This window comes from Pelodiscus sinensis, chromosome 3 (genome assembly GCF_052426305.1).
Source record: "Pelodiscus sinensis isolate ZL-2025 chromosome 3, ASM5242630v1, whole genome shotgun sequence".
In the NCBI taxonomy this organism is placed as follows: Eukaryota; Metazoa; Chordata; order Testudines; family Trionychidae; genus Pelodiscus; species Pelodiscus sinensis.
Window position 1 is genome coordinate 57,773,935 of NC_143054.1, and position 25,455 is coordinate 57,799,389.

The 25,455-nt window shown below is 43.4% G+C and overlaps 1 protein-coding gene across 1 annotated transcript in view; it reads right to left on the reverse strand.

Moving 5' to 3' along the window:
• Window positions 1–1,738: 1,738 nt before the first annotated feature.
• The window catches only part of SH3BGRL2 (SH3 domain binding glutamate rich protein like 2), a 56,660-nt gene continuing 32,943 nt past the window's right edge, over window positions 1,739–25,455 (reverse strand). Inside the window, exons 3-4 of the mRNA XM_075923782.2 lie at window positions 4,178–4,258; window positions 1,739–2,488 (exon numbers count right to left, since the gene is read on the reverse strand). Of these exons, the coding sequence (XP_075779897.1) occupies window positions 2,474–2,488; window positions 4,178–4,258 (96 nt within the window). The 3' untranslated portion in view covers window positions 1,739–2,473. The remainder of the gene's footprint in view (window positions 2,489–4,177; window positions 4,259–25,455) is intronic.

Here is a 25,455-nt window from a genome sequence, read left to right on the forward strand (position 1 = left end):
CCAAGTGTGTGTGTGTGGGGGGGGGGGGGGGGTAGGGAATGTTAAATATTGGTTAACTGAATAACTGATTAACCTAATGAATTGTTATTAGTTACTCAACTAATCAATTGTCCCCATGGATGGGGCTAGCAGCCAGTGCACTCTGCAGCCACTCCCGAGGCACCCCCCGCCACGCTGCTGCCTCTGAATCAGAGGCAGCAGCATGGGGTGCCAAGCGGGAGCTGGTCCGTGAGGGGAACCAGTTTAAAAACCCTTCACGGACTGGCTGTCTGTCACCCTGCGCTAATATAGAGGCAGCAGTGCGGGGTGGCAGCAGCCCCTGACCAAGGAAGGGTAGGGTGAGCTCCCGGGCCCAGCACAAGCTAGAACTGAGCCGGGCTGCCTGTCCGCCTGGCTCCTAATACACTTTAAATGCAGAGCTGCAGCAGGGGTAGGTCCTGGACCCGGCAAAAGCCAGGACTGGGCATAGCTGCTGGCCAGCCTGCTAAAGAATTTACTGGCCTGGGGGAGGGAATGTGTGTAGTCTATAGCATTAACCTATAAGCTTTTGCTTATTGGTTAATAGGTTAATCAACTATACTACTACATCCCTAGCGTGTAGCTCCTTTTACTAAAAGAGGAACAGCTTATGGACATTGTTACACATAAGAGTCCAATATGGAGACTCAACAAGGAGTCTGGTGACACCTTAAAGACTAACAAATCTCACTTTGTCAGATATGAAACTCATGAAAGCTTATGCCCATACATTTTTTAGTCTTTAAGAAGCCACTGAAATCCTTGTTGTTTTTGCTGAAACAGAGTAACCGGGTTACCTCTCTGAAACTATGTGGAGAATGGGTCAGCTTTGTTTTTGCTTGTAAGCATGCAAGTGAGCACTGGTGTCCAGTACACAGGTATCAGACAGGCATCTTGACCTCTACCAAAGATGGCCTGGGTGTTCTTCTGTCTGCAGTAAGCTGTCCCCACCCTTAGTGGCCATATGCCATTTGCCTAGTGAAGCCAGACTACTTACTGGACTAGCACAGCCAAATAAATCATCAAATTGTTTTGGATGAAAGCTCCCTTGATTGAGCAGAAGCTACATTATAAAGTTCAATAGCTACTATTTTAACAAGATGAAGGGATTCCCATTGCTAAATGCAATTAGACTAGATTAGAGACAATTAATTTGCTAAACTGTCTACGCTCAATTTCAATTTTTGAAAAAACACAGTCATATAGGACCCAACCGTGCTCTGCTAAATCAGGGTAATCCCAAAGGGCATTTTCTGCTTCCCTTACTCACACTGAGCAGTAACTGATGCTTTAGTCTTGCAAGGGGCCAGGCAGTATGGCCTTATCCAGCAAAGCATTTATACACAGGCTAAACTTTAAGCACATGAGAATCCCATTGCCTTTAACAGATTTCACCTTCAAGTCATAAAGACTATGGCTGTGCTTAAGTTATTTGCAAGATCAAGCCCTGCCTCTAGAAGTTGTTCCACCAATATCAATGGGGCTAATGGTGAAGTTGGATTCTATTCAAAATGATTAAGGGAAGCAAAAGTAGACCCAGAACATCTTTTAAAATAGCCAAATGAAGCGCTCTAAAATTTGAAGTTGAAAGTCATACCCAATTAACAGATGTTATGAGACAGTTTGGTATGCTCTCTCTTCAACTCCTATATTTACAAATGTGACACACTCTTCACATGTTAATGTGTTTTTGCCAACAAAATAATTGGTTTCAAATATATTAACAGAACAGTTTTATTGCAGTTGAGAGGGGTCACCGATGGCAAGACAGCAGCAGCTTGATTTCTCTTCACTGCCCATTAACCACTGTTTTTGTAACAGCTAATCGTCAAGTAAACTTTTTATATGAATCATTTAGGGCATTTTTATTTTTATGAAAGAGCATAGCAGCCAATGCCTATTTCAATAAACAGGTTCTAGCATGGATAACAGAGTAAATATACCAAGCAGAAATCTGCGGATTTTGTCATAGACCAAGTCTTCCATGCTGTTTTTCACTAGCACCACATTCTATTGGCCTTCAAAACTATAACCATCATGATAAAGTGATCTCATGACTATGGTCTAGACTGCAGTAGCTGAAAACTTATCAAGGAAGGGAGTCTGGCAAGCATGTGAATCCAGGACAATAGAGATTTTACACTTCCATTCCTCAACATCCACCCGTCAGTTAGATTATTACATAGAATACCAATGCCAGTTAAAATGTAATCCAAAGACAAATGTGAAACATCAAGAGTGGGCATGTTTTTAAAAAAGAGTATCATCTCACCCTTTATTCCATTTTGTGTACACTCAATTTCACAACTTTGGAAAGCACTTCTTCCATGGCTAGCAAAATATTGATGATTCGCATTGGCTTTTTATCACAGTGATCCATTAGGGAAGCAATTATGTGCTGAACAACAAGGATATTCATCAGGAGATGTTCTTGTTGAATCTTCAAAGAATTTTTCTAGAGTTCTGACTCCTGTTTAAAAGAGGAAGGTGGAATAAAATCAACTAACAGTTGAGTTTTTCATTCTTCTTTATGTGCAAGGTCACTTGTTACAAGTTGAACTCATATTTGTTCATACAAATATAACAGCGTGAGAAATATACCTTCCGAATGTAGAGAACAGTGCAATTGCAGCTGAAGTCTTCTATACCATATTCAGTATTTAAACATTCCCATGAAACATCTAAGGGACACCATCAACTGGAAGATCACACTTCTGTCTCAAAAAGTTACCTACTTTTATTACAAGCAACATTCAAGATCACTAAGAACCTAGCAACAACACAACATTTCTGTTCAGTTACAGTGTGTGTTTGCTAGCACATATGGTTAGTTAAAAAGTTTAGCTGACATCCAGCCAGTCCTGCCAATGGGGGAGAAGCGAGGGGCCAAAGAGGGCAGCTGATTTAACAGAGCACAGCAGCAATGGCAGTGACTGGAGCCCTGGGCCCTTCAAATTGCCACTAGAACCACAGGAAGCACTGAAGGACTGGATGGGGGAAGCTTGCCTCCAGCCCTGCCCCCTTCTGCCTGAGGCTCTGCCCTTTCTGGGGGCTCAGAGCCAGCTCCCCCTTGTCCAGGGACCAGCAAAGTCTGTCATCTGCCGTGCAGCCAGCTGCACTTCTTGCCTCACTTTTTAAAACTAGATCATTCACAATCTCTTCACATAGGTGCACACTCTTCTCCAGTCCCAGGCTATTTTCTGATAACAGAGCAGCAGAGAAGCTGCTCCTTCTGAATTTGGGACCCGGAGGGAGTTTTTCCTGGGACTCTGGCTTGAACGTAGGGATTAAAAAAAAAACCCAAGAGGTAACTGTCAGAAGACTCTACTTCTGCACTTCCCACCCCGGGCACAGAGCACAGATTTCAGGAATAAAAAGTCTCTAGAAGGAGGGTTTGGCCATGACATACCACATGCAGAAAGAACACAATACTTTCAAAAGATCAGTGTGGGGAGGGGAACCTCATCCAGCTGTTTGGCCTATTGCACAAAGGATCCTCACACAGAGTGAAAATGATGTAGTTCAGGGTCACGACAGGCATAGCAGTATTATGTCAGAAGCCATGTTGCCAACTCAGAGAAGTTAACTGCATCGAACACTTACCATGCATTTTTCACTATGTATATACCTCTAAGTTTTAACTGACCCACAAGGAATTGCTACAATCAAGTGTCTTCAATTTTCAGAAGCAGTTATATGATTTTTTTAAACATTGGCCAATTCTGGCCAATTTTAACTGTTTCCCCAGACTACTATTTTCAAAGCAAGACACAGATGTTTTTGCATCATTAGCTGCACTTGTGTCAATGACTAAGGGCCAAGTTATGCTGATACACCAGTGGAAATCCTAAAGAGCCCCTCTGAAGTCAATGGAGCCACTTTGGATTTACATGGGCGTAACAGCAGAATTTTGCTCTTATTGTAAAATTGAGAGAAGCTAATTTTTTATATAAAATAAAGTTATAATTAAGACAAAAGATTTTATTTGGTTCAAGATGCTTTTTTTTACTTTTATTTCACATAGCTCAGAGGTGTAAGGTTGGCACGGAAAGATAGAAAGGAACATCAGCATGAACATGTGACCTTTCAACTTCTCTCATAGCAAATTCAAGCTGAAGATGCAAGACTCATCATAAAGGTCTGTAAATGCTATATTCACCTTTGATGACAATCTAGGTTTCAGCCCTAGAAAGGAGAAGACAGTGTTACTTTCCTTTGCTTCAAAAAAGCAATCATAATCCTAGAGAAAAGAGAAGATAAAAGATTAATCAACAGTTCAAAAGCTTTCTTCCACTTAATTTTTTATATTCTATGCTATCACAGTTCTGGTGGCTATGTAATTATGCTGGTGGAAACAACCCAATATTTGTTTGTGTTGTGCTGTATAAACCTGGCAATTATTCTAAATGTAATAAGAATTCTAGACCCAGTGAAAGAGTTCAAGGTCTCATTTAGGTTCGCTGTCATTTTCTGTTTTCTTCAGACATCAAGAAAAGTCTCCAAAACCTCAATGGTCAGATGAATGGTCCATCCAGCACAACAACCTGTCTCTTACCTGCACTGTCGAGCTACTTCAGCTACACAAAAGCTGGCTACTCTTCCCCTCTTGAAGGAATACGAGTGTTAACAGGACCACTCAGAGATCAATTCATCACATCTACAACAGACGTGATAAAAATCGATGGCCGAGGGATTGATCATTGCAGCATCAATCCACTGCACAGTGGAGACAGGACCTCTGATAGTACCAGACACTTCAGAAGAAATTAACAGAACAGGGCAATTTGGAGAGTAACCCATTCCCTGTAGTCCAGTCCCAGCTTCTGGCAGCTAGAGATCGAGGGAGATCTGGAGCAGGGGTTTGCATCTAGTTCTTTTGTGAACCCATTTATACTTTTGGACTTTACAATATCCCCTGTTAGTGAGGTCCAAAGGTTGACTCTATGTTGTATGAAGTACTTCCTTATGTTTGCTTGCTTTAAAAAAAAAAAAAAAGTATTAATTTGCATATACAAGAAATGTCTGAAAGGTTCTTGAGGCCAGATTTTTAAAGATATATAAGCACCTACAGACGCAGATGCATCTTGAAAATAGGCTCTTGCTGAGTTTCATAATTATCAGCTCAACTCTTTGAACAATTTGTTTCTCATGGAACAGATACCTAAACACTTTACCCTTTGAAACCAGCAATCATCAGCCAGTAATTTGGAAGGAATGAAATTACTGTACCCTTTTAAAAAATTAAGCGATAACAAGTTTTCACATTTGGCCAGTGACCAGCTTTCTATTATAGTGCAGGGCTACTCCTTAGGTGATTAAGGATTTCCATACGTGCAAGTTAGATACTACCGAAGAACCACTCATCAGCTGTCATGTGGTGCCTTTGATCATTTTTGCGTTAATCTCTACAGAGACAATAGAACAAAGAGATCCGAAAAAGAGCAATAAGTAGGGTTGCCAACAGTCCCTTATTATTTAATTTCTGTACAAGATAGAGTTGCTGAGTGCTGCAAAAAGCAGGAGGAAATACCCCACCTGATGCGGCCTCAGTCAGGAAAGGGGGGTTAAGGTTAGGTCAGGGGAGAGAAAGGGCCCAAACTGGCGCGGCCGGGGGGAGGAGAAAGAAAGGGCCTGGGCTGGTACAGCGAGAAGTAGGGTTGGGGGAGGGAGAAGGGGCCTATGCTGGTGGCGCCGCAGCCCAGCCCTCCCAGGTGGTGGAGGAGAGGAGTGTGTGGAGCCTGATGAGGCCTCAGAGCAACCCTCCTCTTGGTGGGTAGCATGGCTCTGGCAGCCATGGGTGGGAAGACAAGATGCCAGGGCTGGTGCCACTGCCGGCCCTCCCTAACAACTGTGGAGGTTGGGGGGGGGGGGGGGGAGAGCTGGGTCTGGCTCCCCTCTCCCCAGACAGGGGAGTTGGCGAGCATATGAGTAGGGGGCACTGCCCTCTAGTTTAAATGAAATAGATACATGTGGCACAGCAGATCATGACAGAAGCTGATCCCACTTAAGGAAGTCATGTCAATATCCTTGGTAGAAAGATGGTTGCTTAATAATTACTTCAGCAGAAAGTGTAGTGTGCTCCAAAAGACAGAGCCTGTGAATGGAATTCCACTTTTACTCCTACTTTTGACTAACTTGCTGTGTAACCTTGGGAATGTCACTTTACTAAAGTTAAGTACTTTGAGAGATACAGATCAAAAGCATTCTTTGAAGCGCTAATTATATGACCCAGAGTTGATTTAATATGATGCCACCCCTTGCCCTGCAGAAGAATTTAGAATTGCCCATGCTGATTCTGAAAAGTATATTTCAGGTTAAAAGCAGGACCGAACAAGTAGACACTTGAAAGAAAATAAAGTCAGCTTACATAGTTAACTAGTTATTCAGCTAACATACGGCAGGACATTTTCAGCCACAAAAAATAATTAGCCAGATACATGTTTCTCAATGTATCTATGTTAGAAAGATAAATTAAGAAACTATGACACTCTTAATACAGAGTTGAAGAAACTGTCATTATTTAATAGAGCTAGTCAAAAAAAACCTGAAGGGCAAATTTTGTTGGAAAATACAGGAAAGTTTTAAATCTGATTTTTCATTCTATTTCAGGATTAATGACATTTTTAAGTATCAAATTTTGAGTGTTGACCAGTTCTATTTAGTAGTATACAAGCAGTAACTTTGTAAAGTATTGCTGATGATAAATACATTTAAAAGGATATTATTAAAGTTGACAAAATCTGGCCCGCCTAAAAATAAACACACAAAATAATACAAAGGCACATGATAGGTATGTTTACAATATTGACACTACAAGTATAAGGGAAGACCACCAATGCAATTTTCAGCTGCTTAAATAAAAATATCACATCAGAGAGGAGGGAAGGGATAATTCTGCTTCGATAATACTGAGAGGACCACACTAATCATCTTGTGTATAAATATAGTTCTGATAAATATTCCTTTCGATGTGGCGAACAAATGTCAAGAAAACTGAGTGAATGAGAGAACAACAAGAAGGGCTAATGAACTGGGCAGACCGATGAACAGAGAAAGAAACAAATACATGTAACTGGGTTAAAATACAGCTAACGGAGGCTAGGAAAACTGTTTACATGTAACTGAAGATGACAGGTCAGAGGAAAACATGATTGTTTAGGGTGGTTTAAAGGGGATAACAAAATAATGGGATGAAAGCTAAGGAAAGCAAATTCACTGTTGCAGGGATGCTTCCTAAACACTGTATCCATCTTGTTAACTCCTGACTTTGCACCAGGAACTTCAGTGAGCATATGATCAACCCCTGAATCATTTTACTGGATGGAGAATAGAGGAATGGTCAGAGAATAGCCCAGATGACAATCTGCATCTCTCTGATCTTTTTCTTTTTAAAAAAATATAAAAGAATGAAAACAGCTCAGATAATGCAGTAACTTGAAACCTATCTGGCTTCAGAAGAGAACTACAGACTTCATAAAGCTATATTACCTACTGTCTATTCCTGTAGAAAAAGTGACACTGAGCCAGAATGGAGAATCAGACCCTCTCAACAGAAATCTGTTCATATGCAGGGTTTCTTCAAATACACCTCCATGATTGTAATAAAAACTGTTGGTTTGTAAGATGCACTGCAAAATGATGTTACTACCAATTTATAGCCTCCTTCTCAGAGGTCTGCACGCTTGAAATTCACAAAATGCAACTCAAAAAGAAAAAAAAAAATCAAGCAACAAAGATATGATAGTTAAATTAATATTTACATTAGCCAGAAGACACAAGAGCATACAAGGAGATAAAATCTGTGCTGGAAGCTATGGTACTAGAAAACGACTTGAGAAATTGGGTTCAGCTCTTGGGAACACCATTGACTGGTAAGCGATTAACTGATAAGCCTGGTCTTATCAGTTCACAGTCATGATTACACCCAGGCTGCCATGTATCAGAGACAGCAGTACAGGGGAGGCAGCCAGCTCCCTGGAAGTGGGGCTGCAGGCAAAAGCCAGCTGCTGCCCCTGATACAGAGGCAGCAGTACAGAGCAGCAGCTGGTGCGCACCGGTTTCCAGGGAGCCAGTTGACACCCTGCAGCTGCTGCCTCTATATCTGTATCAGAGGCAGCAGTACAGGGTAGTGGGCAGCTCCCCAGGAGCAGGATGGTAGGCAGGAGCCAGTGTGCACCGGAGCCAGATTAAAATCCGTCTCCTTGCACACATCAGCTGCTGCCGCCCCATGCTGTGGGTGTGGGTTACCATGTAACTGCTAAGATTTTCAGCAGTTACACATCTACCCAATTATTCACTTTAACATCCGTAGTGTGTACATCGTACCCTTACCCACTTTAGCATGAGAACTTCTGATATTGGGAAGTTAAAGGGAGACTTCACAGAGGAGGCTAATTCCCACTTCCATGCCCCTTCTCTCAATATCAATTGCCAAGTTAATTATCTTTTGCTACCACACTCACCAGCTAGTACCCAGAGGGCTTGCACGTGTGCTCTGAACTCTGGCCCTAGTGCCAAGAGATGAGATCACATGTGATGCAATTATGAACACATGCATAGGCGATTTGTGTGCCTCATAGCTCCCCACGTGTCTCTTCCCTGTCCTGCCCCCGTTCTCCCCCCAACCCCTCCCTATCACACATTACTTGAGGGAGGGTGGATGTGTTCTCCCCCTCTGCTGGCTCCCACCCCACACCTCAGCACATTCTGTGACTCTTCCTGGCAGCTACAAGCAGGCAACAAGAGCTGCCTGGTGCAGCTGCCTGGGAGAGTGCCTGGATACAAGTAGCAGGGGGCTGCCTCTTAGCAGCTATCCTGGAAGCCCTAAGCTCAGAATGGGCTCCTGCCACTGCCACCCCTTTCCAGCCAGGCTGCAGGCTCTCTTGCAAACCAGCATGCTCTGTGTGACGGCACCTTGGGGGTGCCCCGTCTCCTGCACACCGAAATGGCACAAACAGACTGCACCAGCCGATGGAATAGAGGAAGTTTATTGCCTCTCCAGGATACAGCACAGCACAGATGGAATCTGGTCACAGAGCTGGGCTAGGATGCCTCAGGCCCCCTTGAGATGGGGGAGACTGGGCCCCTAAACTCCAGCCCCTTTCCCTAGGCTGTCTCCTCCATGCTCCCAGCCCGCCACTAAACTCACTCTCTTCCAGCCCTGCCCCCCAGCCAGGGCAGCCTCCACCTTCCTTTGTTCCTCTCCATGGGGGGTATCTGGTTCAACCAGTTTGGCATCACCTTTGCATAGTGAGGTTTTCCCTGCTGGGTCTTGCTCCAGACAGCAGAGGTCACCACAGCCCAGCAAGTACCCCCACTACGTCACACTCTGCGAGCAGCAGCAACAGGCTGCAAGAAAGCCTGTGATGTATAGGCCATAATTAATTTGCCTCAGCGTTGTGTTAAGCCTGTGAAATCAGGTGCATTTAAATAGATTTTTTTTTCCATTGAGAGAACTGATTTTTCTCTGCACAAGAAGCTAAGCAGTATCGTAATTCAGTGTTGTTAAAATTAAATGCTCTGAAGCCAAAGGAAAGATACAGAAGACCATTCACACGTTTTATTGGGCACCAGATCAAACAATCATTTTCAGCAGGTTCTTTTTTGGAATACCAGCTAAGTATGTTTGCTTATTAACAATGTGCTTTTAAGGGCAACTGTAAAAATTATAAACTACTATAAGTTATAGTTGTAAGTCGTTTAACCCAGTATGTTTCTTTTAAAACAAGAATAATTTTGGCTTTTTATGTTGTGGTAAACTGCCAGCAGCAGTTTCCAGGAGGCAAGAAAAGTTAATAGAAAAAAAAAATCTAGCTTCCCCACATATTATAAGAGAGAGACTTAAAAAAAGGACACAAGCATAATAAGAGCACTTAAAAGAGAACCCTATTCCAAGGATTCATTCTGTAAACGGCTGCTAAAGAGAAACTACAGTATTTATTTGCATGAAATAGGATTGCCATATCACAGCTCTGTTGAAACGGACCAGGCAACTAATCTTATACAAGTAGTAAAAGATAACGGGGGGAGGGAGAAGAAGGGGGTTCTAAACTGGAATAAACCAAATCAGCAGTCTGCTTCTCACTGAGTTAATACTAATAGAGATGTAGTCCTGTTAGTCTAGTCTAGCTGTTTTTTCTTGTAATTCCGACCGTCAGGGGGAGTCCATATAGAATTATTTTTCCTTTAGTGTTCATGGGGAGGGGGGGAGAATCTGGTAGGTCAGAGTGATGTTCTTTGTTGCCAGCTTTGTCCACATATTTACTCTGCTGACACCATTATTGGACCTAACCAATTCAGTTATAAGATCAAGAACACATATTCCTGCTCATCCAGAAATATAATTTATGTCATCATGTGCCGACAGTGTCCGTCGGCTATGTACATTGGACAAACATCTCAGACACTTCGTCAAAGAATCAATGCACACAAAACGGATATCAGACAGTATCACAAACAAAAACAAAATGCAGGACAATGTAGCACTTTAAAGACTAACAAGATGGTTTATTAGATGATGAGCTTTCGTGGGCCAGACCCACTTCCTCAGATCAAATAGTGGAAGAAAGTAGTCACAACCATATATACCAAAGGATACAATTATAAAACAGTTTCTTGCCATTTCAACCAGAAAGGGCATTGTCTCAACGACTTGATTATCTGCATACTGCTTCAAAGACATTTTAACACCAGACTTGAAAGAGAAACCTCTGAACTGTCATTCATGCTTAAATTTGACACTTTACAAAGGGTCTTAACAAAGACACTAATTATCTTGCCCATTACAAAGATAGTTTCCCCAATTATCACCTCTAGTATCTTTAGCTCACAGACATTTACCTTCCCCCCCATACCTCCTCTGTTCTGAAATTTGATTTGTCCTTTTTATGTGTGTTCACTTTTTTTTTTAATTGTATCCCTTTGGTATATATGGTCATGCCTATTTTCTTCCACAAATTGATCTGAGGAAGTGGATCTGGCCCACGAAAGCTCATCACCTAATAAACCATCTTGTTAGTCTTTAAAGTGCTACATAGTCCTGTTTTTTGTTTGAGTTAATACTGTATGTAACCAAGAATGAGACATCAGCATCCTGACTAAAAGAGCTTTTCAGTTCTGTGGGACAGATGACACTCACATATTGATCTGTTAGGATTACAATGGAAAGCTCTTATTTAGCACAGCACTCTCAGGAGACTGAGTTGATATACAAAAAGATTCTGTCTGTACAACACAGAGCAGCCTTAAAAAAAAAAAAAGCATGTCAATTAGCCAGCCTTCTGATAAGATCTCTATGCTCGGATTCTTAAGAGAGAATGTAACATAAGCAATCTACCACTCACACAATGGATACTTTTCACTAACTTCCTTAACTGGCAAACATCCAAAAACAAAGCCTTTATTAAATACTTGGAGATACTTGTTATAAATAACTCTGCTCCTTCAACAACAGATAAACACACTCTCACTTGGCCCAGATCTACACTGGACTTGGAAGGTTGGGTAAAGGTACACAACTGAAGCCTAGCTTGGAGCTGTCTTCAAAGAGGGAGGCTTCCCTTATGTCTGACAACTTCAGGGAATACTGGCATTGACCAGAGGCACCCTCAACATTCGATTTAACAGGTCTTAAGACCCGCTAAATCAAATGCTAGAAGATCAATCTTCTTCGCTTGAAGATCGCGCTGTCATGGCCTCAGTGCATGTCTATTCTACAAAATTATGTCCACCTACGTTACAGTGCTATACAACTACTGCGGTAATTAAATCACTTTTGTACATCCATGCTATTCTTCTTGTGTTGGCAGTACAGGTCCTCACCAGAAGCACACTCATCCACTTAACTGTCAGTGTGGAGCATTGGGACAGCTTCTTAAAGGCAGCAACAGTCAAAGCAAGTAACACAGCATCTACACAGACAAGGCATCTGTGTGACAATAATACTGATACTACGATTCTTGTGGAGATGGAGTTATTAAATTGGTGTAGTGGGCGAATTCATTGTCAAGAGCAATGTTTTAGAATAACTGCTTACAAAGTTAGGTCAGCATAAGCTGCCTCCTGTCACAGTGTAGACCAAGCCACACCATTGTCCACCAAAAACACACTCAGCAAAACGAATACATTATCTAGCAGCCTTCAATTATTACAGCACTTAACGACCAGTGAAGAAAACTCGCTATTCCCTATCTGTAACATGGAGATGATACACAAAGAAGCTGCCCAAGATCAAACAATAAGGCCCCAATCTTACGACATATTGGGGGGCAGAGATTTCAATGTGGGGCTCATGAGTCTGGTGCACAATCGATTGCATGATCAGGGCCAAAAACAGTGCAAGTGCCAAAAATAAGATGGATCTGTTGGCTCCTAAGTCTCTGTGCTTTCCAGTGCATCATATTGCTACTTTAGGAGAATTTGATAAGATTATTACTCAATTAAATACAAGTTTAAAGCCTGTGTCTTTTGGGGAGGTGAGCATTGTCTTGTTTTAAGGATAGATAAATTATGAACTATGGTAATCTTATTCAAAAATGCTGTTACTTGCTACATGTTACTAGCATATCTGCACAAATTCAAAATGACAACTTCCCTGAGAACCAGCTGTCCTGGGGGGTCCCTTTAAGCACAGGCCTGAGATAGCCTTAGGCAGCAGCCACACAAAGTAACTCCTGACCTGATTCCCTGCCAGAACCGGTTCGAGCCGGCCTTAAATGCAATTCAGCATTCTATCAGTGTGGATGTGCTATTCTGAAATAGTGAATCGCTATTTTGAAACGCATTGTGTCTAGACACGTTATTTCAAAATGCTGTAGTGTAGACATACCCTAAGATACCACAGTACTGCTTCTTGTTCTGTTTGCATGAGTCAGAGTCACAGTGAAAGTATTTAAAGAGAAAAATGTCATTATAAAACCACAAAAATTGGCTAAGGTAATGAGGGGCAGGACTAGTACCTGAAACTATATGAACGCTTTCATGATTTTAGATAAAATAGATCTCTTTGATTATGGTAACTCATATAAAGAGAAGGGGAAAAGTGTTTTTCTATTAAAGTATATATTAATGCACTTCTGATGTACTGAAATATGAAGGGCATACAGTGTAATATTGTATAATAATTCCATCATGTTGACAATGTTTTCTGGAAACTGATCAGTGACCATCACGATTGCGTCTAGGTATAATACTAGTACATTATTAGGCCCAAGTTTTGTGCAGTAGTGAGTACCCCCAATTTCCACTGGCATATAGTCAATGGGTCTGTTCATTCTAGCACTAAACTGCAGCCCCCTAAGAGAATACTATGCCACTGAAGTAGTCATACCCCTTTAAAAAGATCATACATCTTAAAAAAAAAAAAAACACTTAAAAAATCCTTTATAGCAGTGATTCCCTATCTGTATTGATTTATGTGCCACCTTTAAAAAAAATTGTAAGGTGCACTGATAGAATAAGAAACTGACACATAGCACTGTTTGGGCACCTCTGCTCTAGCGATATGGCATAGAATTTACTTTTCATTTCATCCACGTGGGCACAAATGATACTGTCAGGTGTGACACTGAGCGGATCAAGTGTGACTACAGGGCTTTGGGAGTATGGGTGAAGGAGTTTGGAGTGCAGGTGGTATTCTCTTCGATCCTTCCTGTCAAAGGTAGGGGCCCAGGCAGAGAGAGGTGCAACCTGGAGGTGAATGCCTGGCTGCGACGATGGTGTCGCCAGGAGGGATTCGGCTTCCTTGATCACGGGGTGCTCTTCCAAGAAGGACTGCTTGGCGGAGATGGAGTTCACCTTTCCAGGTGCTCTTCCAGGAAGGCCTTGTTTGGACACAGACTGGCTAACCTTGTGAAGAGGGCTTTAAACTAGGTTCGACGGGGGCAGGTGAGCAAAGCCCACAGGTAAGTGCTGCATGTGCGGGACTGGGAGATGGGTTGGAAATGGGGGGGGGGGGGAGACTACGGTCTATAATGGCAAGGAGAAAGGAGGGTCAGGGCACAACAGGGAGGCAAGATCAAATCAGTATCTTAAATGCCTATATACAAATGCGAGAAGTATGGGTAATAAGCAGGAAGAACTGGAATTGCTAACCAATAAATACAACTATGATATCATTGGTATTACAGAAACCTGGTGGGATGGGACGCATGATTGGAATGTTGGTATGGAAGGGTACGGCTTGCTCAGGAAGGACAGACAGGGAAAAAAGGGAGGAGGGGTTGCCTTGTATATTAAAAATGTACACACTTGGACTGAAGTGGAGATGAACGTAGGAGATAGCTGTGTAGAGAGTCTCTGGGTTAAGCTAAAAGGGGTAAAAAACGAGGGTGATATCATGCTAGGAGTCTACTACAGGCCACCTAGCCAGGTGGAAGAGGTGGATGAGGCCTTTTTTAAACAATTAACAAAACTATCCAAAGCCCAAGATTTGGTGGTGATGGGGGACTTCAACTATCCAGACATATGTTGGGAAACTAACACAGCGAGGCACAGGCTATCCAATAAGTTTCTGGACTGCATTGGAGACAACTTTCTGTTTCAGAAGGTTGAAAAAGCTACCAGAGGAGAAGCTGTTCTGGATTTGGTTTTAACAAATAGGGAGGAACTAGTTGAGAACTTGAAAGTGGAAGACAGTATAGGGGACAGTGATCACGAAATAATAGAGTTCATGATCTTAAGGAAAGGTAGAAGGGAGACCAGCACAATTGAGGTAATGGATTTCAGGAAGGCAGATTTTGATAAGCTCAGAGAACTTGTAGGTAAGGTCCCATGGGAAGCAAGACTGAAGGGAAAAATAACTGAGGAGAGTTGGAAGTATTTCAAAGGGACGTTGTTAAGGGCCCAAAAGCAAACAATTCCGCTGTGTAGGAAAGATAGAAAATATGGCAAAAGACCAGCTTAGCTTAACAAGGAGATCTTGCATGATCTCAAAATAAAAAAGGAGTCACAAAAAATGGAAACTAGGACAAATAACAAAGGATGAATATAGGCAAGCAACACGGGAATGCAGGGGCAAGATTAGAAAGGCAAAGGCAGAAAATGAGATCAAACTAGCTACAGGCATAAAGGGAAACAAGAAGACCTTTTATAAATACATTAAAAGCAAGAGGAAGACCAAGGACAGGGTAGGCCCACTGCTTAGTGAGGAGGGAGAAGCAGTAACAGGAAACCTGGAAATGGCGGAGATGCTCAATGACTTCTTTGTTTCGGTCTTCACCGAGAAGTCTGGAGGTGTGCCTAACGTAGTGAATACAAGCAGAGAGAGGGTAAGTTTAGAAGATAGGATACACAAAGAACAAGTTTAAAATCACTTAGGAAAGTTAGATGTCAGCAAGTCACCAGATCCTGATGAAATGCATCCCAGGATACTCAAGGAGCTGATAGAGGAGGTATCTGAGCCTTTAGCTATGATCTTTGAAAAATCATGGCAGACAGGGGAGATTCCAGAAGACTGGAAAAGGGCAAATATTGTGCCCATCTATAAAAAGGGGAATAAGAACAACCCAGGAAACTACAGACCGGTCAGTTTAACGTCTGTCCCAGGGAAGATAATGGAGCAGGTAATTAAGGAAATCATATGCAAACACTTGGAAGGTAATAAAGTGATAGGGAATAGCCAGCATGGGTTTGTGAAGAACAAGTCATGCCAAATTAATCTGATAGCTTTCTTTGATAGGATAACGAGCCTTGTGGATAAGGGAGAAGCGGTGGATGTCATATACCTAGACTTTAGTAAGGCATTTGATATAGTCTCGCATGATATTCTTATTGATAAACTAGGCAAATATAACTTAGATAGGGCCACGATAAGGTGGGTGCATAATTGGCTGGATAACCGTAGTCAGAGAGTTGTTGTTAACGGTTCTAAATCCTGCTGGAAAGGGATAACAAGTGGAGTTCCTCAAGGGTCTGTTTTGGGACCCGTACTGTTCAATATCTTCATCAATGATGTAGATATTGGGATAGAGAGTACGCTTATTAAGTTTGCAGATGATACCAAACTGGGTGAGGTTGCAACTTCTTTGGAGGATAGGGACATAATTCAAAATGACCTTAGCAAGTTAGAGAAATGGTCAGAGGTAAACAGGATGAGGTTTAATAAAGAGAAATGCAAAGTGCTCCACTTAGGAAGGAACAATCAGTTCCATACATACAAGATGGGAAGCGACTGTCTAGGAAGGAGCATGGCAGAAAGGGATCTAGGGGTCATAGTGGACCACAAGTTGAATATAAGTCAACAGTGTGATGCTGTTGCAAAAAAAGCAAATATGATTCTAGGTTGTATCAACAGGTGTGTTGTAAGCAAAACTCGTGAAGTCATTCTGCCGCTCTACTCTGCACTAGTTAGGCCTCAGCTGGAGTACTGTGTCCAGTTCTGGGCGCCACATTTCAAGAAAGATGTGGAGAAATTGGAAAGGGTACAGAGAAGAGCGACAAGAATGATTAAAGGTTTAGAGAACATGACCTATGAAGCCAGGCTTCATAAACTGGGCTTGTTTAGTTTGGAAAAAAGAAGATTAAGGGGGGACATGATAGCGGTTCTCAAATATCTAAAAGGGTGTCACAAGGAGGAAGGAGAAAATTTGTTCCTCTTGGTTTCTGAGGACAGGACAAGGAGTAATGGGCTTAAAGTGCAGCAGGGGAGGTTTAGATTGGACATTAGGAAAAGATTCCTAACTGTCAGGGTGGTCAAATATTGGAACAAATTGCCAAGGGAGGTGGTGGAATCTCCCTCTTTGGAGATATTTAAGAACAGGTTAGATAGACATCTGACAGGGATGGTGTAGACGGAGCTTGGTCCTGCCTTGAGGGCGGGGGGCTGGACTCGATGACCTCTTGAGATCCCTTCCAGTCCTATTATTCTATGATTCTATGAAAAGAAAATTTTGAGCTCCTATATAGCAAGTGCAGTAAACTGGTAGTAACTGGGTATTGAATACCCATTTATAGTTTTGGACTTCTGAACTTAAGATGTGCTTCTGTTAAACATCAAAATAAAGAACAATCAGAAAACAAAATTTGGATTAACAATTTAACAAATTATGAAAATGTACTACTGCAAATGATCTTTTATAGCTCTTTTAAAATAAATATCACAAACTGAGAAAGGTATACTGCTCAGAGTTCGTAATGCAACAAAAAGTCAAGTTACTGCTATAGGGACTCAATTCCAATTCCTTTGCCAGAAGACACTGTTTTACCAGGTATTAAAAGTTAAGGGGCAGCAGAAAAAACACTCCTTCCTTGAGTTTGTGCTTTTGCTGAAGGCGTGAAAATGAGGGAACTGAGCAATAGCAAACTGAGCCAGACTGCAAAAACTATAACAGAGAATCTATAAAGCACATACCTTTATCTACAAGCCACTTGATTCGCTACTGTTAACAAAACACTCCACTTCTCCTTCCTCCAAAAAAAGTTACATTAAATTGGAATGCATCTCCTATGCAGACATCAACATTAATACAATACTGATCTTAATTTTAAGTGCTCTGAGAAAGGAAAAGTCCTTGGATTATTTCTGTAGCTTTTTTCTATACAAAAATCAGACAACAAAACAGTCAGATTTGTTGAAAGACTCTCTCTGCTTTACGTCTAGATGTGATGGTTGTTATTAAATAGTTCACTTAAGGGCCTGTGCTCTTCTCAGTGAGACAGAAAGGAATAACATGGGCTGAAGGTCTCTGAAAGCAACTCATGGGCTGAAGGAGAAGCAGAGGGAAGGAGTTTGACAGCAGCTGTGTCTGCATGAACACCCATTTTTAGAACTCCGGGAGCTTTGGGGTGATTGGCATCCTGCCAGCATGGAAAAGAGTAAAGGCTGAGGAGCAACGGCTTTGTGCAGCATATATGTAGTTCTTTCAAACGCCAGTGGTATTTCTGCTCCACCACCTATTCCCTACGCTGCAGGATGGGCCAGGACTAGGCTCAGAGATACTAATATGCCCATAAGCATGAAAGCTTGTCTCTCTCAGCAACAGAAGTTGGTCCAATAAAAGGTAACACCTCACCTACCTTGTCTGTCCCATATTCTCAGCAGTTATTCAAGGTGAAGTGACCCCATCAGGCACAGGACAAAAAAGGGGGGAGGAGTTTTCAGACTGTTGTAATTGTTTTTCCTAAGCTCTGATTCTTAATTGTTCATTTAGAGAGAAACATTCAATATAGACATCAGCATGCAAAAATGCACACAGCCATTTATCACTAACAATGCAAAAAAACCTGTCAAAACGCCACAACAATAAATCCTAAATTTACTGTATCGCTGTCCTGACCTACTATACTTTCATTCTCAAGTGTCCTATATGGAGTTTTATGCCACCCAAATTTATACAGGCAGTCCCCGGGTTACATCAATCTGACTTGCGTCAGATCCCTAGTTACAAACGGGGGGGGGTGCTCCCCCACTGTCGCCCCCTCCGGCGGCGCGGGGGGCGCTTCCCCCCAGCAGACCAGGGAGACACGGAGCTAGCGCCCTCCCCCCCCCCCCAGCAGACCAGGGAGACACGGAGCAGCTTTTCTCGCCGCGGAGGACGCGGGTTTGCTGGGGGGGGAACAAGACACCAGCCAAAAGGGGGCATCCCAGAGCGGAAAAATTAATTTCCTAGGGAACAGCAGGCAGTGAGACCCATTGTGTTACAGTCCCCACCTTGGGAGCAACAGCTCTTTCCCTCTTCAGCACTAGAGCTGCAAGTATCTTGTTAGCGTCACATGAAATTAACAAGTCCCTTCCAGCCTGGCAGAAGTGAAGCTGAAATATTACCCAGTGGGCAAGAATGGGGAGGAGCAGGACAGAAGGGAAGAGGGGATAAGCGCCAACCCCACACCCTGGCTGGAGCAGAGCAGGGTAAGCCCCGAGGGGATGGGTCTGGTTGCAAAGTGGGTGAGTGGACAATGAGGACCCACCTGTGGCTAAACTCCTGTTCCCAACACAGAATTTTTCTTTAAAATTAATCCTGTGGATAAATTCACATACATACTTCACAGGAAGGGACTCCCATTTTCTGCTCAGCAGAATACAACAACAGCTTTGATTGTATCAATATTTCACTGTGCTCTCCAATGACTATTGATTACACTTAATACCCATTTCACTGAACCATCTGTAGCAAATTCTATTTGGAACAGTAATATGCATTGAATAAACCTTTTTTAGTTATAAAAAACAAAAATTCTGACTATTTAATGAATAACTGGGATCTTTCAGGTACCCCAAAGGGAAGATTTGGATATAGCATGAAACACTGAAACTTATGATCAATTTTTAATTAAAATATCAACCAAAAAAACCTTCATATCAAAACAGTATGTGTTTTTCTTAGAATAAGGAAGTTGTATGTGAATCAGGGTCTTTTTCACCTAACTCCAGCTCCCCGTCCCCCCCAAAATATGTACCAGTTCCGACTTACATACAAATTCAACTTAAGAACAAACCTACAGTCCCTATCTTGTACGTAACCCGGGGACTGCCTGTATTTCAGTCATGGGAGACATTTTTGCTTACCATTAATTCAAAAGTAGCAGAACAAAATAAATTCTGACAATACAACTGGTTATGCCTCTTAGACAACATGAGTTAATTAAGCATGAGCTATTAAGCTATTAAAACTGTATAAAGCTATTAAAGGATGCCATTTTCAGGGATGGTCAGGGGGCATCTGCTCTAACTTTAGCACTATGCAGTGAAGCTTTTCCTTCTCTGTAACACTGTAAAGACTGCAGACTGCAAACTCTCCTTGTGTGGCCTAAAAGGGACATCTTGCACAGTTTGCATAAGAGATTTTCAATGAGACATTTACCCCCAAAAAATCAACAATAGTCAACAACAGGAAAAGCGTTGCAGGTTTGATTCCACACAGAAAAGAGAATGTTGTGCTAATGCTAGAGGGATAACCTTGATAATTATAGACCTGACAGCTATTCCAAGATGATGCATAGGCTTTGTGAATCCCAGTGATTTTTCCAGGTGCCTAAAATTAGGTATGGTAATGCTCAGCATCAGCAAACCTAAGTGTCTTTGTGAATTTAGCCCAAAGTCACATAAGCAATCTATGGTGGAGTCCTCTCAAGTTCCAGGCTAGTGCCCTAACCACTACAACATCTTCCCACACCAGCTCCTGATGCAGAGAGGCTCAGCAGAAGTGAAGAGATGCAGAGACACATATGCAAAGAGAGTTCTCCATGGATTCCCTGAGCTCTAAAGAGAGGGAGCTTGCTTTTCTTGCAGACCTAGTTCTACAGGGTTTGATGATCCCACACCCTGTCTCCTATGCAAATCCATTAATCTCAATCCTTGTAGAGAACAAAGTTCCCATCCCAGAATCAGGTTTGCTTTTTTGCAGCAGCCTCACACTGCTGACTCATATGTACCTTATGATCCACTAGGACCCCTAGATCCCATCCTGCAATACAAAATGGGAAATGACTGTCTAGGAAAAAGTATGTGTGAAACTGATTGTTCCTTCTGAAGTGGACTATTTTGCATTTGTCCTTATTAAATTTCATCCTTTTACCTCAGACCAGTTCTCCAGTTTGTCCTGATCATTTTGAATTATGACCCTGTCCTCCAAAGCACTTGCACACAGACCCCAAATAAAGAGAACAGAAATATTTCCTTCCTAGATGCCACGCCTCCTAGCAAAAAGAAAACGATGTCTCCATTTGAGGCATACGACAAGCAAAATCCATTCCTGCACCAGTGAAGGTTTTCTGTAAATTAAAACGTCACTACTTCAAAGTATTAATTATTTGAAGCCCTGAAGAGAGTTAGAAAATGAAGGTTTATTTCATTAGAAAAAGGAGAAGTTCAGCTTCTCATTAGAATACAAAATTCTAGCCCTGAGAGAACCTAGTGTCCAATTTTAAAGTCATGACACATTTTAGGTATAGAAGAGTAATTTTAGATCATCTTTGGATCATATTATGGCTCCCTTTGAGCCCTGAGCCATTGATTTCATGATAACTAAGGCTCCAATCCTACAAGCAGCTCTGCATAGACAGACCTCTACTCTCCACAAATAGGGAGTTCAAATGACTGGGGTAGAAAACTGCACATGGGGTGACCAGACGTTCAGTTTACCACCAGAACACCCAGCTAAAAAGGGATCCTGATAACTTCAGTCAGCACCACTGACCAGAGAGCTGGCTGACTGGTTGGCAGCACTACACAGTAGGGCTGGTAGGCTCCCTGCTAGCATCTGTACCATGCGGCTCCCAGGAAGCAGCCAGCATATCGCCACTCCAGCTTCTATATTTAGGCCAGACACAGAGCTCCACATGCACCCCTCCTCCCCATCCCAAGCATCACCCCGCCACTCCCATTTGCTGAAACACAGCTAGTAGGATCTATGGGAGTGGCAGCTGTGAGCAATGCAGCAGGCAGAGGTGCCTGTCCGTGCCTCTACTTAGGAGGCAGATGTGGGATGCAACACTGCTGCCAGAAGCTGCTTAAGGTAAGCACCATCCAGAGCCTACACCTCTGAATCTCCCCTGCACCCAAACCCCCCTGCCTGAGCCCCGAGCCCACTTCTGCCCCCCAAACTCTGTGATCCCAGCCCAGAACACTCTCCTGCATTCCAACCCTTCATTCCTAGCTCTCACCCCAGCCCCCTGAGCCAGCCTGGTGGGGAATAAAAGCAACAGGGCAGGACTTTGTGGTTTTGTACAAGTAAAAAAGTTGGCAACCCTAACTATTGAGCAAGTGGGATAAAATATATACAAATTTTCTACCATTTTTTTAATCATTCACAAGAATACCTTATAGTGCAGTATACTATCAAGTCTTAAAAGCAACCGTTTGAGATGACCCATGTAACTACAAAGTGGTTTCACTGTCATGAATTTTTCTCTTGCTATTAAAACATTTTTTTCAGTAGATATCTTCCAGTACTGTGTTCCTTTTCCACCGGAACTCACTAAAGTTTGGAAACATTACAGGCATAACCTTAAAATGGGACATGCTGAATAAGTATATTGACAGAATCCCCTTGCCTTCACTGGGAACATTTGCTTCCTGAGCAGGTAGAAAGAGCCAGAAAAAATGGTTATTACATCTTCTGTTGCACAGGTGCACATAGGTGCTGGAAACTAGTATCCCTTAGCTTGAAGTGGCTTCCATTATATACAGGGTTTACAGTTTGGTTCAATGGCTCTCAGCACTCCCATTATAAAAAGTGTTCCAGCATCCCTGCAGGTACGCACTGATAAATCAAGGACAGCCAAGTAGCATGCTGACAGTCAATGGTAAGAATAATGTATTTGTACTGATCAGTGTTTCAGGAGCTGAAATACTGGCAACTAAGACATGGTTTATTTAGTAGGAACATTTTATTGCTTAAATAAAAGCAACGCTGGTCTGTTTTAATCAGGGATTAAAATAAGAAGCACCATTGAAGTTTTAAGCATTATAATCCTTGTACAAAACCTCTGTATTGACCAGTTTAGAAAGACGTCATTGCAACTGATTTTTGTTAAATGCAAAAAAGTTTATAGACTTGCTTTTAAAAGTGTTTTTAGTTACTTAACTTTCCCCCTAGATTGGATGGGGAGGAGAGGGGAAGAGAGTGAAGAAAGTTCAAAGAATCCTGCTTTTCTTTAGGTAGCCAAACACAATGGAATTCTGTATTTAAAAATGTTTTTTAAAATAAACTGATCATACCCATAAAAGATCTCGTTTAAAACATGAGGTCTGGTGCTACATCAGACAAATGAGTAATCCAGAACACAAAAGGCTTTTAGACTGAATAGGTCATTTCCAGTCAAATGGATCTTGTTAACTCACCTAAGCATTTATCTGAAATTAAAAATGATCTCACTAGCTCTGAAGTTCTTCCATGGATACCAAGCATCTGGGGGAAATGGCTACATATTATTGCTGCTCTGGTGCTCCACTCATTTCTTTCTTCTCACCAATGTCTCTGCTTTTACCGTTTTTTATACAATATCCAACAGTCAACTCCTTGGCGCAGGGACCACGTGCCAACCTGTCTCATTTAAATCATGTAAGCTGGGGTAACTACACTGAAGTAGTTACATTTAAACCAGTGTAAATGAATGGAGCTGGTCCTCCTGTTTCTCTTTTAAGTGCCAACTTATGCTGTAATAATGTCCCTTGAATGAGGCAACACATTCCAAAGACATTATATATATAGTAGCCCATTGTCTGAGAGTCTGTAATGCTGACGTACACGGCCATGCCCCCTGGCCGTGTACATCAGCGCCCCGCCCCCCCCTTCTCCTCCCTCTGTGGTGGTTCAGCGGTGTGCTGCGCTGCTCAGCTGGGCCCCGGTGGGGCAGCAAGCGGCGGCAAGCAGCTCTTTGGGCTCAGCTGGACCTGGGGCAGTAAGCGATCGTTTGGGGTCTGCACTCCCCACGTGTGGGGAGCACGGACCCCAAAGGGCCGCCTGCTCCGCCACCAGGGCCCAGCTGAGCGGCACAGCACGCCACAGAGGGAGGGGAAGGGGGCGGGGTGCCACGCAGGGAGGGGAAGGGAGAGGGGCTGGCCAGAAGGGGGGTGGGAAGCAGAGCTGTGGGGGGATCAGGGGCTGTGGGAGAGGATAGGGGGGCCCGGACGAAGGGGGGAGGGAAGCAGCGTTGGCAGGGGCGGGTGTCCAGGGTGCCATGGGGCTGGACGGCAAGAAGAGGGGGTGGGAAGCAGAGCTGGGGCGAGATCGGCGGCTGTGGGGCTGGACGGGAGGAGGGGGGCAGGAAGCAGACCTGGCGGGGGGGGCGGGGTGCAGCCACTTGCCACAGCTGGAGTCCTTGTGTATGTCACCGCCCCCCCTTCCTCCTCCCGCCATGGCGTGGGTGGTGTGCCCCTCAACCAGGCCGCTGCGGGAGGAGAAGGGGGGCGGTGATGTAGACAGCCCCGCCCCTGGCCACTTACGTCACCGCCCCGCCCCTCCTCCCCCCCCAGCAGCCCAGCTGAGCGCACAACACTCAGCCAAGCCGCCACAGAGGGAGGGGAAGGGGGCGGGGTGGTGACGTACACAGCCAGGGGGTGGGGCCGTGTACGTCACCACCCCCCTTCTGCTCCCGCTGTGGCACTCAGCTGAGTGCTGCGCCCCTCAGTCAGGCCGCCAGGGGAGCCAGCAGTGTAAGGGGCCATTTGGGCTCCCCCGGGGTGGGAGGGTGGTGATGTACACGGCCCTGCCCCCCCCCCCTCGCGGCAGCCCAGCTGAGCAGGCAGCACTCAGCCAAGTGCCATGGTGGGAGGAAGGGGAAGAGGGGCAGGGAGAAATGGAGGAGGAGGAGGAGGAGGAGGAGGAGGAGGAGGAGGAGGAGGAAGAGAGCTGAGAGAGGGGAGGGGAGGCAGTAGGAGGAAGGAGAGAGAGAGAGAGAGAGAGAGAGAGCGAGCGAGCGCGCACGCACGCACTCAAGAGAGAAGACCTGAAAATCCCGACTTATGACAGGCTAATTGGCTAGTACAGTAAAAATACTGGCATCAAAATTGCACTGTTAATGATTCATGTTGACGTGGGTTTTACTTGCAGATTACAGGTGTTTTATTGCAATGGAGCTCACTTCTGAGCAATTATGAAGCAGAGGTCTCAGAAAGACTGAGTGTGCACTAGGCAGCTCTATGAGGACATCTGCAGTTAAACTAGCTCAGAATTATAAGAGCTGAGTATTCACACTTCAGAGCACGAGCAGGTGGTGGTACAGTACTGCGCAATTAGGTGTGTGAGATTTGTTTTTCATCTTGTGTCCCATTCAGCATTAGATCTAGACAGACAGGTTGTCAGAACAGATCATTCATTGCTCTGTTTCAGCCACTTTAATCTCCCAGATATCTAATGTCAACACTGAATAAATATTCCTTTTACAGAGCAATTATACTCCGAGAAGTGACTACTTCAAAAGCTCTTAGCAGGTCTAGTTCCAGTGTGTGTTCATAGTGGAGGGAGGGAGCTTGTATTACTTTTTATTAGTTATCAGCATAGAGCTAACCTTGCCAAGCAACCTCCCAGTCAACACTAAAGTGAACTTGTGTCTGCAATGGCTTATACATCCACAAGGCCATGTCCAACTGTGCAACCCTAGTGAAACAAATTTTTAAAACATTCCATCTCATTAGCTTCCCTCCCCCCCTAAATGCATAAAGAAAAGAGAGAACCAAAGGAAACCAATAAGAGGGTGCACAGGTAAATCTGGCCTAAGCAGTTTTTAATCACTGTGGATAATGCCCAAGTCAGGAAAAAACAATAGGTTAGCTTCTTGATGGCATGTTGAATTTGCAGAACTGGTAGGTAAAAAACAAGCAGAGCTTTGTCAACTGAGCACACTGGATTTAGAAATGACCAAGACACAAATAATACTGAATCCTACACTAAGGCTTTGTCTTCACTGCTATTGAAGTGTGTGTGTGTTGACAGCTAAGTAACCAAATACACAACAGTTATCTCACGAAAAATCCCAAGTGGTGACAAAACACCTCAAGCT